We start from the raw sequence: 16,124 nt of genomic DNA, 5'->3' as shown, positions 1-16,124 counted from the left end.
CTCAGTTGGTGAATAAATTTGCTAGACTTGATCTCAGATGGATTTGAACAAAGAATTATTGTGCTGATAATTCTCTGAGATATTTTTTCATCAGACTGATAAAACACAAGGTAAATGACAGTACCAAATCTACAGCAGAAACTGTGCCATCAATATACAACTTACTGAGGGTCAGTTTGATTATCATTAAACTATTTTAAAAAATAGTGATGATTATCCAAAAGTCTGGGATTGTAACCACATTTTTTCTACTAGCAGTCACTGTCACTTGATTATAAGCCAAGAAAAGCTCTATGCATGAAATCTTCATGTCTGTATCTCAATTGCATTTGCCAACCTGGCAATTAATTACAATAGAACTGTGTACCCAACTGCAATGAACCACTGCACTTCAAGCTAGCCACTTTAGTGAACATGAGCTTCTTTCATTTTTTTTAATGGAAGTATAGTCAGTTACAATGTGTCAATTTCTGGTGTACAGCATAATGTTTCAGTCATACATATACATACATATATTCATTTTCATATTCTTTTCTTTTTCATTATAGATTACTACAAGATAGTGAATATCATTCCCTGTGTACACTTATTTCTATCTAACTCAGCATACCATATTTATTATCTAATCTCCAAGTCAGACTAGATCCTTCCTTTCTACATTCAATTATTTTTCTGTGTGCTTCCTCCCAATGGAAAGTTACCAAGCCTCTCAGTAGTCTGTATTGATGTAGATGGAAATGAGGCTGCTGTTTTAAAGAGCAATGCATTTCTTATTGCCGTAAACACCCAATAGGGTATGCTCAGTCTGAGTTGTTTTCTTAATCCAGCTGCCTAATCTAGACATGGAAAGGACAGTGTCAGTGGCCCAGAGGGTTTAGGTACTTAGCATTAGTTTAAAGAGCAAAGAAACCACTGCTTAAAGTATAAGGGGGAACCAGTCCAAACTTACGGGCATGATCTTGATAAATATGGGACACACCAGTTCCTCCCACTAAGCCCCAAGGCCCGCAGCAGCCTCCCTTACTTAACCATTGAAGCCCTTTTGACAATTATGGGACAAGAAGAAACTAAACACATATTACACTACTTCTGTCTTCAAATCACACTACCAGTACCAACTTAAAGAAAGATATTTTCAACATCAATCACTCCACCGAAAATCCATTTTTCCTCTTAAAGGGAACTTGGGAATGGCGTAATGCTGTTGAGGTGATGAATATTCCAACAACTGTTTTAAATCTTTTCAAATAACAGCTTCAGCTGTGAGAAAAACCATGCCCCAAAGCCTCTTGCCCACCAGAAAGTTCCTCTATGACACTGAATGACACTAGAGGCAGTTGTCTGGGAAACACTACCACACAGCCCCAGTCATCATTCGCTGTGAGATCCAGGAGGGGAAGGAGCACACCCAGCCCACAGAGGTACAGGCTCTCACTGCACTTCCCATTCTCCTTGTTCTACCAGCTTATGAAGCTCTCCCTTTAGAAGCATCAGGAAGCCTTCTTAAACACCCTGCATCCCAGATCACTGGCTTGTCCTTCTGCAATAGTACCAGAGGTTTGGGGAAGACTTGGGACCATCAAACCCCCTAATCTACAGGAGTCCAGACAATTGTCTTGAATTTTGTTTTGGTGACTGCATACCTTAAATATGTGGGAGGAATTCCCAGGACAACCTTCACTAAGGAAAAGAACTTCAAAAGGTCTTCCACAGTTAACTTGACTCTCCATTGTTTTTTCAAACTCCCTTGGAAGTCTAAATTTTCTTTTTTGGCAAATAAACTGGTTTTGTCCTAGTTTAGACGCTAAGGTTGGAATTTTTTAAAAAACTGGTTCATTGTTCAACCATAAGCATCAGTAGGGAAGTGACACAAAACCAGGCAAAAAAATAACAGCAACTGCTACCATGATGGTCCCACACAAGGTCAATGGCTAGACAGTCCTCTTTGCAATTTTTTTCTTGAAATCTAAAACATTCAGGAAAGTAAACAGTCCTAACTTACAAGTAACTATGACTTTTCTGACTAGGAAAGAGAAGTACACACTACAATTAAACTCACAGCAAATACTTTGTCTTCTTCCAGGGCTTCCAAATGTCAGTCTTAACTTTCATCCTCTCACCCCTCAATTCCTTTTGTCCAACCAGACCCACCTACCTCCCATTGCCAGCCCTGACTCTACCTTTCAACCTCATACAACAAAGTCCTGTTCCCCAAACTAGATTCATTTCCAAGCCAAAGACTTGCAAGGCTCAAAGCATGGCCATGTTGAAAATCTGACTACCAGCTTCCTCCTTACCTTAAGTCTCTACAAGTCTTTTATCTTCATCACTAATTCTCTTAAGTTTCAATTTTCCTGGAGATTTTTGGATTCAGGATCCTACAGGCATTCCCAGGACAATCACAAATGGATTACAATGATGAATTAGGTTACAGGGAAATCCTGACCACTCTTTGATAGACACAGGAACTCTTACTGTCACATTTATTACACAGAAACACCAGGGCAATGAGCAGCCTTCTCTACAAAGGTTACTAGATATAAAAGTAGCTATACCAAATTGTCCCTCATTCCCCTTCCTACTGTCCTGTAAACACTCTTAAAAGGCGCATGTCTAGGGGTTTAAAAAAAAAAAAAAAAAAGACTGCTTCTCTGGTTGCTCCAAGGACTTTATGGAAAGGTGTAGTGGTACTAGCTCCAACTCCAACATCCTACAGTTTTCAGGACGTGAGGTAACTAATTAACAGAACATGGCTGCACTGTCCTCCTCACCTCAAGAGCCAAGAATCACAGACCTAATTTAGCCCCATCCCAGCTTCTGAGTTAACCGTGGTTAAACTCCCCTATACTTGAATCTCCTAATGTTTTCACAGAAAGGGTCAAAATGCTTTGTTTCCTAACAGCAGAGTTATTACCCTAATCAGTAGACATGTGAACTTTTTGTTGACAGATTTTATATGAACAGGTTATAAAGACAATCGTGTACATTTATTTCATAATTAGGAAACTTCTTAAAGTTTTATTGCTTTTTTACTTCTATATTCTGTATTTTTATATTAGCATGAAAACAAGAGTCTTCCATTTCATTTCTCTTACTGAGGTAGGCATTATCTGATAACAGGCTTTGTGGGGTTTTTGGTAACTGTGCTTAGCAGAAAATCTACTTGTAAATAGGCATTCCAAAGACGATCTGACTGAATAACTGAGGAGGAAGTCACACCTTGCTTATTTTCTACACGATAATTTTCTTATAACCAATCTTTCCGGTTATATCTCTTTCAAGCTGAGTTCTCGAGAATCATCTACAGATAAATGATAATCACTGGTCTTAATTGTTTCTAAAATATGCCGTCTATTTATCTTGTCTCAAGATACTTTTTTTTTTTTTTTGGAAGTTGTCATGTAAAGCAAAGAAATTTTCCACCTCTGCTTTCCAGTTAAAAACTGTATTGGTTTCTGGTTACACCCTCAACCTTAGACTGGTACATGATGTTAACATTCGAATCCTATATATTCCTATTACCCTTAACTGAAATAAAAAACTTCTGATAGGATAAAAGCAGAATTTAACTTACATCTCATCATAGAGAGAAACTATTATCTTCCATTTTTAAGGAGTTTTTTTCTTAATATGGTAATTTATAATAGAACAAAAGAAAACCATATGGACAAAACATGGCAAGCTCACATTTTTGATAGAAGATGCTAAAAAAAATTTTTTTAAAGAAATGCATATGTATAGGACAACAGTTACTTGTAAGAGTAAAAAGATGAAATTGTAACTGCCTAAAATCCACAAACATCTAATTTGTTGTCTAGACTTTCCATTTTGGAAGCTGGGAAATACATTCACTTGGACGCCAATTTGAAAACAAAAGCAAAAATAGTTTTGTAAGACAAGACAGTCCCCCTTATTCGAGTATGCACTATGCTGTAGTACTAAAGTGATTCGTGGGGGCTTTGGGGAAAAAAAAAACTGTTTAAATTATGCTTTCAGTGCCGGGACTTCAAAACATCAATGCTTTTCCACCCTCTGGAGATTTACTTTCGGCTACACAAATTAGAAAGCATTAAAAAATACACACACACACACACACACACACAGTTGTAAAATAAGTTCTTCTCTGTCAATATGCTTCCAAATCCAGAATCTGCTTATCTAATAAACTTCTCAGTAGCTCCCTTGGGGTGAGTACTTCTAGTATCCTCAAAATGAAGTGCAGATGCTTCCGCCCAACCTTAGATCTCAATCAGATACTGAGGGTGAGCCTGCATTTCCATTCCTTAACATAAATTTAAATTATTCTGAAATACCCCAACCCTGCATGCAAATGAGGACAAATAAAACTAGGCAGTCATCAAATAATTACTTGCCCTAATCTGGTACATCTATCAAAAGATCTAAAGAGTTACTATCTACTTTTTATTTGCTTGCTTTTTGGTAATACACAAATCACTATTTCCTAATAGTTTCTAGTCTACCTGCCTAACAGGACATAATGGTTATTGCCAAACCAATCTTGAGTACTAGTCCAGCACATTTCTCTCTCCATAAAAAAGGCACCAAAGATCCAAAGCCAGACTGAATATCCAGTCCTCAGCTTAACAGTCAGCAGTCCCTACCAAGGGCAAGACAAAAATATCTCTGAGCCAATTGGGAATTCTTTGGCAACAAGATCCCTCCTTATAAGCCCTTTTTGAGACCTGCATATTAAATAGGTTACAGCAGCATGTTACCTCGACATGTTAACATAGAATGGTCATCACATAAGCCCATTTTCAATAGGCAGAGAGCAGGGACCAAGAAAAATGAGCCATATCAGCAGCAAGTTTTAACAGAAAACAGGCAAAGTACAAAATGGCTTTCTGGAGGAAATGAATACTGAAAACCCAAATGACAAAATAGAAACTAAATTTGCCTCCTTTACAGATTTACCCCTTTTCAGGGGGTGAACTCTTGGACAAGATTTTAACGGAAAGATACATGGTCCCAAATTACTGCAACTGTTTTTTTTGTTATGCTCTCACATCTCTCTCCATGTACAGTGATATATGAGAAAGTCTAAGTGGTGAAGACTTTATTAAGGAGGATAGATGTGTAACAAAAGCCCACACCACACTTGATAAATCCTGCAATCATAAAATCCTACGGGTAATAAAATATTCTGCACCAGAACACCCAGACCTATGGGAGAAGAACTAGATGTACATACTCTTTTTACTCAAAAGGATTAAGTACAAAGATAAACATACTTTCTTCTATACCATGTCCTGTTTGAAGGCTAGAAAATTCTACAGCTATCCTTCGAAAGTTCTGAAATAAATAATGAGTTCACCTTAAATCAGAAAAGCACCTCAAATGGCTAGGATCTAATTTCTTGTTGACTTTAGATGTTGTAGTTTCTATTCTCCTTGTTAAAGGATGAGAGAGATAAGACTCCAAAGGAGTGATTAATACATTAACTAAAATGATGCATTACTAAATTGTCTCCAGCACAGACAGAAAATCTGCAAGACAGATAGGAAGGGATTAGAAATCCAATTTCCTACATGAAAGTTGCAGCACTGCTTCTTTTTTGTTCTCCTCTCTGGGACTTTTCCATTGCCCTCCCAAATGTGACAATTTGCAAATAATCACATCTAGGGAGCATATTCTAAGATGGGAGAAAAGGACCCAATTTTAAGACTTGAGAATGTACTTTAATTTTGTAGGCACAGGTTCACCAAATCAGCTAGCAGCAATCTTGACCAAATGGGTGACTCAGCCTTGTTGTGGAGAATTTGTTTTGTTTTAATTTAGAGGAAACGTCACATTTAAAATCCTACAAACATAGAAGCTCCAAGCTTTCTACCTAGAACAAAGAAAAAGCCTTGGAATACTCATTGGAAAGGGTTTAAGGATTTGTATTAAATATTATCTTACACCAAAGTACTAGATGGTCTCTAATGTTCCTTTCAGCTCAGATGTTCCTTATTTGTCTTATTAACTTTACCAGACTATTCTTAGAACTTTAGTGATTACAAATAGAACCTGAATGAAAAGGAAAATTCAAAATTAAAGTTGTCATCATTAAGCCTAATTAAACAGTACAGACAGGAAGATGGCAGTAGAATAAAGCATTGTGAATTACAGACAAGGAGAATGTAATGAGTAGTTCGCCGTCTCATGAATGAAGCACAGCATACAACAAAGTATGGCCACAGCTTGGGACATAGTGGACAACGTCTCTGTCTCCTGGGTGGTAACTGGGCCACCCAAAGAGGGGTAGACTTTTTGCCTTCTATTAATGCGACAAACTATCTACCTTAAGTAACAAACCACCAGCAGGAAAACACATATCAACTACCAAGTGAATCCTCTAATTTTAGTCAGAATTCTCCCTTACTGCCAGTTTTCCTACTCTCTACCCCAAAAGGGAATCCTTATACTCAACGCCGCAACATTTTAAGACATCTCACCCCTACATTGTGACTCCGGCACTTCTGGTCCAAACAAAAGCCATCATTTTAAGCAGGGTGGGATTTATTCCCTCCATTCAGTAAAGGGCTGTGGCTGTTTGCAGGGCATCCTGCAGGCTCTGCTTTGACTCTCGCCCCAAGTCACATTGTGGTATCACCGTGACGGACCCTTGATATTTAATGAGTCTTCGACTGAAAAACTGATACTACCGGGAGCCAGGGAAAGGAAGCCTGAACGCCCTGCGGAGTGCCTCCGCTGCAGACGGGAGGGTGGCAATGCGGGCAGGCACCTCCTCGGCACCCAGCAGGGGTGAACAAGCCTTTCCGCAAGTTTCTCTTCCTTCCACTAAATTAACCTGCCGAGCCTCCCCCACCCCCCCACCCCGTCCTACTAGGAAAAGTCACGCCGGCAACTCGCTGAAGGACAGGGGGACAGCTCCAGGCGCACCACAGAAGTTGGGTTTGGCAGGGGCCGCGTCTGAACCCTTCCTGCCCAAAAGCCGTGGCCGACACCCCCTTCTCCTGGGGCAAATCCAGCCTGCCAACTTTCCCGCTGCCCCCTCCTTTGCGCATAGCACCCCAAACTTTGTCGTTTGCCCACCTGGGCGCGCAGTGGAGCTTGGGGTCCGGCCGCACCCGACACCGCCCCCACCCCAGGGCAGGAGGTGGCGCTGACCTTCACGCCAGCCCCCAGCCCCGCGACCGGCCGCTGCCCGCCCCCTCTCCCGAGCCTCGAACTGCCTCCCCCATCCCCTTCCACCGCCCCAAACCCTCGCGGGAAACGCGCGGTGGGGGCAACTGCAGCTCCAACTAGCGTGTCACGACTGCCCACGATCCTCTGAGCCCCAGAGAGCCCCGGCCCCGGCTCCTCTGGGCGCCCACTCACCATTGGTGAAGGGCTCCATTTTTCCCCTGCCGCGGCTCCTTACAGCCGGAGCGCCCAAGCTTCCTACTCAGAGAGCTGAAGCGGCCCTGCGGACTGAGCATGCCCAGCGCGGCGCCGAGGGCTGTTGGGGAGGTGCCGCGAGGAGCGGCGCCGCTCCGCCGCTCTGAGATCCGCCGCTCCGGGTTTTCGCGACAGCTGTAGAAAGAGCACGGGAAACTGGAGGAAAGAGCCCCGCCCAGACTCGGGCGGACTCCTGGAAGAGGAGGGAGGAGCCGGTTAGGCCTAGGGGTGGGTCGTGGGCGTGGCTGGAACAAGCCCCGCCCCTCCGGGAAGGCCCGCTGCCTTGTCTCGTGCAGTTCCCAGGACAGCGGCCAGTCATTAAGCAAATGTGACGGCCTGTTGCGTCCCAGCCGGGCCAGGCCCTAGAAGCCGGGAACCTGGCACTGCGCCGAAATACCACGTCATTATCCCCGTGGAGCGGACATTCCAGAGGAGAAAACAAACATAAGTCCCACGAGGCTGAAATAAATGCCCTGTTGAGTATTAAATCAGTGTGATGTGATGGAGAATGATTGGGTCACTAATTCAGATGGCTTGGTGGGGAGAGGTCTGGCTGGGAGGTGCCACTGTAGCCGAGATCTGAAGGCAGAGCAGGCGTCTGCAGGGGAAGGTCGCTCCCCGGTCTGCGAAGCTTCGTTTTCCCTGAAAGTTTGGCTCCGGGGAGCTCACTTCGCTAAGGCTCGAAGGAGCAGGAGCTGTGGGTCTTCTCGGCAGGGCTGCTCGCTCGCACGGGACTGAGGTCCCAAGTGCTCCTTGGCCAGCGGACTGAAGAGGGCGGAGACCTCAGCGGAACGGATGGCGCTCCGGGTCCCCTCCCCGGGCTAGCGGTTCCGGGCGCGGCCTCTTCGTGCATGTGGATCACAAAACCCGGAGCTGGATTCACCGGGGGACGCGGGCGCCGCAGAATGTGGGCAGAAGGCCTGCAAGAGCCGAGCCTTAAATCAACACCTGCAGCATCCTGGGGTGCCGCCGCTGGGGCCTGCGGCCAGGCCAACCGGAGCTAGGCCCAAGTAGAGGAAACTCCCTTAGTCACCCCCTCGTCTCCCAGCACTCGCGCCACTGCCTCCAGCTCCCGTCACCATTGTTTCCACTGTCAAACCCGGGCAGACCATGCGAACCTTTTTGGTGAAATACCCAGAGGCCCGTGAGCCCCAGAGAGTCTCGTCAGGACCCTGCTTCTTCATCCCTTTACTCGGTGTGCGCATTGCCACCACGCTCGCGGCGGAATTCGGGGCCCTCGCAGGGCGCTGCCACCGCCTCCTGTCCCTCTTCCCTCCTCCCCTAGCGCAGCCCTGGCCCCAGCAGCAACTTGGCTCCCGCTGTGCCTCACTGCGCCTGCCAACTGTCACACGCTCCTCCGAGGCTGTCAACAGCAAAGCATCGGGTGCAAACAAGCCGGCGGCGAGCGCAAACAGCCTGGGCAAACCGGGACGGCCGCGGTGTTGTTTGACTGTCGTGGGAATTAGAAATTGGGGTTCAAAGAAGTAAAATCGAAGTGCAATATTGTATCTTGCAATATTGTATTTTTAAGTGTGGATCGTACTAAATTACCCACTTCCGCTTTAAAACCGCCGACGGATACCAATCATACTTAGAATAAAAGCGAAACATCTGCCTAACTCTGGGACCTCTTCTCTTACACGTGCTCCTGATGCTTTGTCCGCAGAGGCCCTCTGGCTGTTCCTGAAAGTAACCAAGTTCCATCCATCCTCTTGGATGTTCCTCGCCCAAGAACTGTTCCTTCAGCCTGATACTTTGCCTGCTGGTTCCTTATCAGTTAGGTCTCAACTCAAATGTCATTTCTGCAGAGAGCTCTTCCCAGACTAAACAATCGAAAACAGGCCCAAACGTAGGCTACTCTATACTGAGCCCTGCTTTATTATCTTCCCAGCACTCATCACTCTCTAAAACAGTGTTTCTGTTTGTCGTTTCATTACTATTAGTCTCCCTCTCAAGAATTGAAGCTCCACGAAGTCAGTGTCATTACTTTTTTTAAGGGCTGTATCCTAATCTCTAAGTATGCAATAAATAATTTGTGAATGGATACAATGGTGTTTAGAGTTCTAGTTTACGTGCAATGTTGAAAACCCAGAGAACATCTCTATGTTGAGTGATGTTTGTGATCAGAACAGAGGAGGTGTCGGTATCATATGATACCTCAGAGCTGCTCTCTTCCCACTGTATTAAAGATAATCAGAGCCCTTAGCCTGCCTCCCTAACACCCACCCACCCAAACCAGGGCACTTCAGAACCAAAAATAGGAAGTGAGCCACAGAGGCTGATACATCAGTGTATGCAGTGCTGGAATTTGTTAAAAGGACACCACACATTGTATTGCTTAGATAAGAAGCTCTTACCTATATTTCAGGTCATGCCATGTTCCTTTGAAGTTATTTTTGCAGTCAAAGCATTTAGTATCAGAGATATTTAAAACTCCGCAGCTTGTTAAATCTCCTCACCTCACCTCACCTGTAAGCTAGTGTCTATCATGCTTTTAAGTGTGAAACATGTTATCCTGTGTTTGGTCTTAAATACTTCAATTCTGCAGAGACTTGTAAAAATGCTTCACCATGTACTAACAAATGGAGGTGGATCGTCATGTCTTTAGAGATTTCTCTGATATAGAGACAAATACCTTCTTTACCCTCTCTTTACCAACTTCTTACCTCCTATCCCTCCCACTCCTACACACAAAGACATTAAGGACCATTTAAAAGCTTGTGATTTTGTACTGGAGATAAAAAGAGTAAACAAAATGTTTCAGAATCCTGCCTCCCTTCAAAAGAATAAAAATACGTTCTGTTTTGTTTTATTCTGGGTTTTTATTTTTCAGATACCATTTTACATTCAACTTCATAAAGCCTTTTTGAGGAAATATGATTTCACAAATTCACTCCTGAAGCTCATTATGCTTCAGTCTTTAACCTCCTCCTATCCTCCCACACAGAACTTCCTCTTTACTTAAGGGCATGCTTTTTTAAAGTTATTATATAGTTACTATTAACTATCAGAGGAGATAGTGTGACATTATCTACTATACCCACTTACTATTTTCAGAATCCTTGACGTCTACCATTTACCATATGTAAACCAAAAATTTGGAGGGCTAATTATAATATATAATAAATAGCACAAAAGAGGAAAAATGAGCTCCTTGAGAAACAAATGGCATTTATAAAGAAGCAAAAAACTTGCAAATTGATGAAGATAGAAACTTTTTTTTAAATCAAAATAAAGCACTTCCTATGCCATAATATAAGCCTCAGTTTAACAAATGAGAGAACAGAAGTCTAGAGAGGTTAGATTTACTCACAGTATAGTGTCAGACAAGGACTGGAACTCAGGTGGTCTGTGTTCTAAACCAGACTCAGGAGTTGCCTGTTTCTTTATTCCTACAGGGAAATTAGGATCCAGGACGATAATCTGTGGAAGGGATAGGACATAAAGAGAGATATAGCTAACTTCAGCCTACTAGATGGCTATTTCATTAATTGTTTAATTGATATTCCAGTTTAATTTGTTGATATTCCATGTCAAGTTTAAGTTTAGCATTATTAAATATGCTTTCTAATTATTTTGGAATAAACAATGAAAAGTACATTAATTCAGTGTACAAATTTAAAAATGATACTTGCTCAGCACTCTTGCTTAAATGGAGGATGGTGCTTGCTGAGAGGACATAGATGACCACGGGATTTCCAGCTACTCTAGACTCTACCCAGCCACCTCAAGGACTGGAGGAGTCAATATCTTATTACCCCTGCAATCCATTTGCAGCATGCATGCTCTGCATCAATTGTGATGTTTGAAGTTATATCAAATTTAAAAGTGTTCAGAGCATGGAGAAAAGCAGAACAATTATCCAACAGAGTTCTTGAATAGCTTGGGCATTAGCAAAAAGATTCAGCCAAATGGAGTGGAAGATTATCAGCAAGGAACAGCTATATCCTAGCTCAGATGCTTTGGACGCTACAAAAACCGAAATGCTGAATTAAACTAGTTTGAGCAATAAGGAAATTTATCATCTCACATAGCAAGTCCAGAGATAAGAAGGTCTCCAGTCACAGATCCCTAACCTCATCAAAACCCAACTTCTCATTCTGTACACTCTACGAGCAGTTTTCTGAAAGACTGAATGATTTCTGGTAAAAAAAAAAAAAAAAAAAAAGGTAGCTGCAGCAGGAGGACAAGAAGGAAACTTTCCCTTGGTGTCTCTTTCTTAAGAGCAAGGAAACTTTTCTCAGAAATATCCCACTAGAATTCTTCTTAGGATTCATTTGCCAAAACTGTATTTTGTACATTTCTAAGCCAGTTACTGGAAATGAAAATAGGGTTACTATGATTGGTTTCTTAGACAAAGCAGAGTCTAGAATCACTTCTCTTTATTTCCTATGGGGGAGGAAAGTTGGACTTGGGCAAAGTTATTTTTCTTATTCAGAAAGGAAAAGGGGGTTAAGCAACCAAAATGTTAGGTAGACAGCCTAATTGTCTGCTTAACATTATGAACACAGATACAGTTTAATAATATTTTGATAATTTTTTAAAACCCTAAGGCATTTATACAAGAAAAGTAGAGATAGAGCCCAATTCAATGTAATTTTTCACATGATTAATCAATATAACTAGAATTACAAACCTAGAAATGGTATAGTATAAAACCTTGAATTTTGACCTAAAAGTAACTACCAAAATGGAAAAAATGAATCTTAGGTTTTTGTATTAGTTTGCTAGGGCTACTCTGAAAAACTACCACAATCTGAGTGCTTAAACAATAGAAAGTTATTGTCTCAAAGTTATGGAGAATGAAAGTCCAAGATTGAGGTGTCAGTGGGTCCATGTTCCCTCTGGAGGCACCAGGGAATGATATGTTCCAGGCCCCTCTTCTAGTTTCTGGTGGTTCTTTGACTGGTGACAGAGTAACTCCAGTCTTCACATGCCATTCTCCCTGTGTGCATGTCTGTGTCCACATTTCCCTTTTTAATATGACACTAGTCAGATTGAATCATGGGTCTTGATTCAATCTCCAATATGATCTCATCTTAACTAATTACATTTCCATTGACCCTATTTCCAAATAAAGTCACATTCTGAGGTACTAGAGGTTATGGCTTCAACATATGAATTTGGGGGAGGCACAATTCAATTTGTCATAATAGCATCTTTCTAGTGGAAATAAAGAAGATAAGTATGAAGAAGAAACTGGCTTCCAAGAATAGCAACAGGAACTGAAAAGAAAACCCACAGAATGGGAGAAAATATTTGCCAATCTTATACCACCCAAGGGACTTGTATCTAGAATATATAAAGAGCTCTTACAACTCAATAATAAAAGACAAATAATCCAATCAAAAATGGGCAAAGGATCTGAATAGACATTTCTCCAAAGATGATAAACGAATGGCCAATAAACACATGAAAAGATGTTCAGTATTATTAACCATGAGGAAAATGCAAATCAAAATCACAATGAGACATCACTTCATGGTATGGCTAGACATAGGCATAGGATGTCTAGAATCAAAAAGCCAGATAATAATAAATGTTCACACAGTGCTGGTGAAATGACACAGCTGTGTTGGAAAACATCTGGCAATTCCTCCCTCTAAAGATTAAACAGAGTTGCCATATGATCCAGCAGTTTCATTCATAAGTAGGTACCGAAAACAATGGGAAATTTATGTTCACACAAAAACTTGTACATAAATGACCATAGGAGCATTGTTCATAATAGCAGAAAAGTATAAACAACTCAAATGTCCACCAAACAGGCCAGTTACAAAAGATCCTATCTTGTATCACTTGATTTTTTTTTTTTTTTGAAATGTCCAGACTGGGCAAATCTGTTGAGACAGAAAGTAGATTAGTGGTTACCTAAGAATGAAGGGAGGGAGGAGTGGGAAGTGACTGTTAACGGGTGCAGGCTCCTTGTTGGGGTGATGAAAATGTTCTAAAATCAACGGTGTTGATAGGTGCACAACTCTGTAAATACGCTAAAAATCTTTGCCTCTGTGACTAGGGCAAGTTGCTTAACTTCCCTGGGTTTCATTTTCTCCTTTGTAAACTAAGGATAACTACCTCCCTCTTAAGGTTATTGTGAGGATAAGATGAACTAACACATCAAAAATGCTTTCAGCAGAGACTGGCACAAAATGGCACAGAAGATGTATTTGTTATTACTATTAAATGTGCATTATGAAACTTTGATACCACAGAGATTGCATGCAAAAAAGTTTAGATTCACAAAGCATAATGTGAGAACAAACAAGTTAGTATAATGCTGAAATATTTTAACCTGATCACTTAAAATAATGGTGTCATGAGGAAATCAGCTTTTGGTGTCAAGTGGATATCTAAGTCCGGCATCAGACGGGGGCCTAGCTGGACCAGCAAATGGCAGGGATGGTAGGCCCACAAAATATACCAGCTTTTGGCTCCAGCCATGAAAACCAATCACAGGCCCTCTTTTATGAAAGTCTTTTTATAAAAGACATTTTTAGAAATAATCTCCAGCTGGAATTTTTGATTGACTTGCTCTTTCTAGGGAGATGTTTACACTCCTGGAGATACTGATTCAATTTTCATCTTCCTTTATTTCTTACAGCTTTGCTGAAATAGAGCATATCTAAGGTTCATTCCCACGAAATGTGTCCTTCAGGTTTTTGTTTGTTTTTGAGCATAAGAACGTCCTGTAATATTTATGCAGAAAATTACACTTGACTGTAATTCTTGGCTGAGTCTAGGCTGACTCAGAGGCTTTCTTCCTCCCTCTGGCTGACAGCTGCCCAGCACAGGCTGTCAGTTAGTCAGCAACATTTGTGGAGTGCCGGTAGGGTGCAGAGACCAAAGAGAACTAAAAACAAAACAGGAGCTAAAGTTTTGCTTCTAAGGCTTTTACAATGCACTGGGCCAGTCAGGACCAGCCACAGGATATATACATAATGCACAATACATGACACAATCATGTACTGGCAGGACCATCTGAGGCAAAATTGCCAAGTAAGCTTGCCTCAGTTTTCTTAGGTCCCATTTTCTGTTGTCCTTCCTTACCTCTAGGTGCTGCTTCACACAATCAACACTTGTCTATCAAATGCCATCTGTATGCAACACCCTTAAATAAGTAACAGATACTGCCCTCCAGTGCTCCCTACACAACCAGCTCTCTCTGGGGAATTGCCTTCATTCTGGAATCCACTCCCCGAATCCTCTCTTCCAGCTTCAGGTTCTTCTCTCGCTCCTTAAGACCCTTTTCTCATCTAGGCACAAAGAAATAAGTGTTAATTAAAAAAAAAACAAAGTCACACTAAAGCATGGCTAATGAGTTACAACTTAATATTTAACTTTTATTACCCCAAAGGAATAAATTTGTGATGGTGGAATTATAGAAAAGACCACTAGATGAGGGGAGATGTATTTTTTTAGAAAAATCTCTGGATTTCCTTTTTCAGGCAGCACTTTTTAGATTTGGATTTGCAAGGCCAACACTGCAGGTGCTATTTTTTCTCCAGGACCTCAGTGAGACAGAGGAACCAACAGTTGGTATATTTCCCTTGGACTTAAAATCCAAACACTTAGGCTTCCCAGAGAAATAGTTAACTGAAAGTAGGAGAATAGTCTGCTTTTCCTACCTGGTAACGCTATTTCTAGAATAGAGAACATTATCACTAAAACAGTGTTTTGATCAGTACTGCCAAAACTATTATATATAAATAAGGCACAACTTAGAAGAAGAAGAAGAAACAAATACAAACTTCTAATGCTACCCAGCATCTCTCATTAAACAACACCTTATTCATTTTGCTTAAGTGACCTAATTCAGTCCAAGTGCGAGTCAAATTAACTCAGCCGAACATAAGGTCTGACTCCTGTGGGCTCTGTCTGGTTCTCATAGATTGTGTGTACTTATTTCAGACCAGACCTTTTCTTTGATCTTTATCAGCTGAAATCTTTCTACCTGTTTACCCCTTACCAGCTAAAAAAGTTCTGTTTGTCCTTCTAAGATTCCTGCTTTTAGTCTTTGATTCTACATCTGGAGGTAATGAATAGAAAGAAAATAAAATTACACATCAGCTGCCTTATACCATGGAGACAATTGTTTCTCTTTTAGAAAAAGTTCCCCCACTTCTTTTCCTGCCTCTTTCCATATTTAAGTTTTTAGAGTGTTCTATTTTTCCTTATCCCAAATCCAACTCCAATTCAAAATAATAGAAATGAGTTAGGATTTCTAAACTCAGTTTGATAGAAAACAATCTTTACAGGGGAATACAACTGTAAAACTGAGAAATAATGTCCTTTGTATCTTTTAAGTCTTTTCATAGACAGTTAGGTCGGCCGACTTTAAAATCAGTAATTATAACTGAGGTTTTGTTCGGATGACTAGAGGGACATGCCGGGCGGTATTAACCTGGGAATTCCTTGCACAGGCATGAGCCTGAAATACTGTACTGAAAGCAAGAAGTATGGTAAAATGAATTTTGAAGTGTGGGAAATCGTGTGTGTAAAATCCCAAAGATGAGAATTAATGAGTCATGTATTCATGGAAAATGGGTTTCCTGACCATATGTGGGAGTATGGTTGAAGATAAGGACTTTGGGGGAAAGGTGAGCAAACTAGCAAAAGATCTTGAAGTAATGATTGTAAAGTTTGCAAAAATGATTGAGACATAGAAATGTTTTTTGATTTTGTTAAGTCTGCATTTCTCAGACTTTCTAACCATTTCTCTT

At 41.3% G+C, this 16,124-nt stretch overlaps 1 protein-coding gene across 1 annotated transcript in view; it reads right to left on the bottom strand.

Annotated features, from left to right (window-relative positions):
* The window catches only part of LNPEP (leucyl and cystinyl aminopeptidase), an 82,832-nt gene extending 74,646 nt beyond the window's left edge, over positions 1 to 8,186 (bottom strand). The window contains exon 1 of the mRNA XM_032476403.1: positions 7,345 to 8,186. Coding sequence (XP_032332294.1) covers positions 7,345 to 7,363 — 19 coding nt within the window. The 5' untranslated portion in view covers positions 7,364 to 8,186. The remainder of the gene's footprint in view (positions 1 to 7,344) is intronic.
* Between the last annotated feature and the right edge of the window lie 7,938 nt (positions 8,187 to 16,124).

The sequence above is a fragment of the Camelus ferus genome, chromosome 3 (genome assembly GCF_009834535.1).
Source record: "Camelus ferus isolate YT-003-E chromosome 3, BCGSAC_Cfer_1.0, whole genome shotgun sequence".
NCBI classification, from domain to species: Eukaryota; Metazoa; Chordata; class Mammalia; order Artiodactyla; family Camelidae; genus Camelus; species Camelus ferus.
This window is presented reverse-complemented; position numbering and strand designations above follow the sequence as displayed.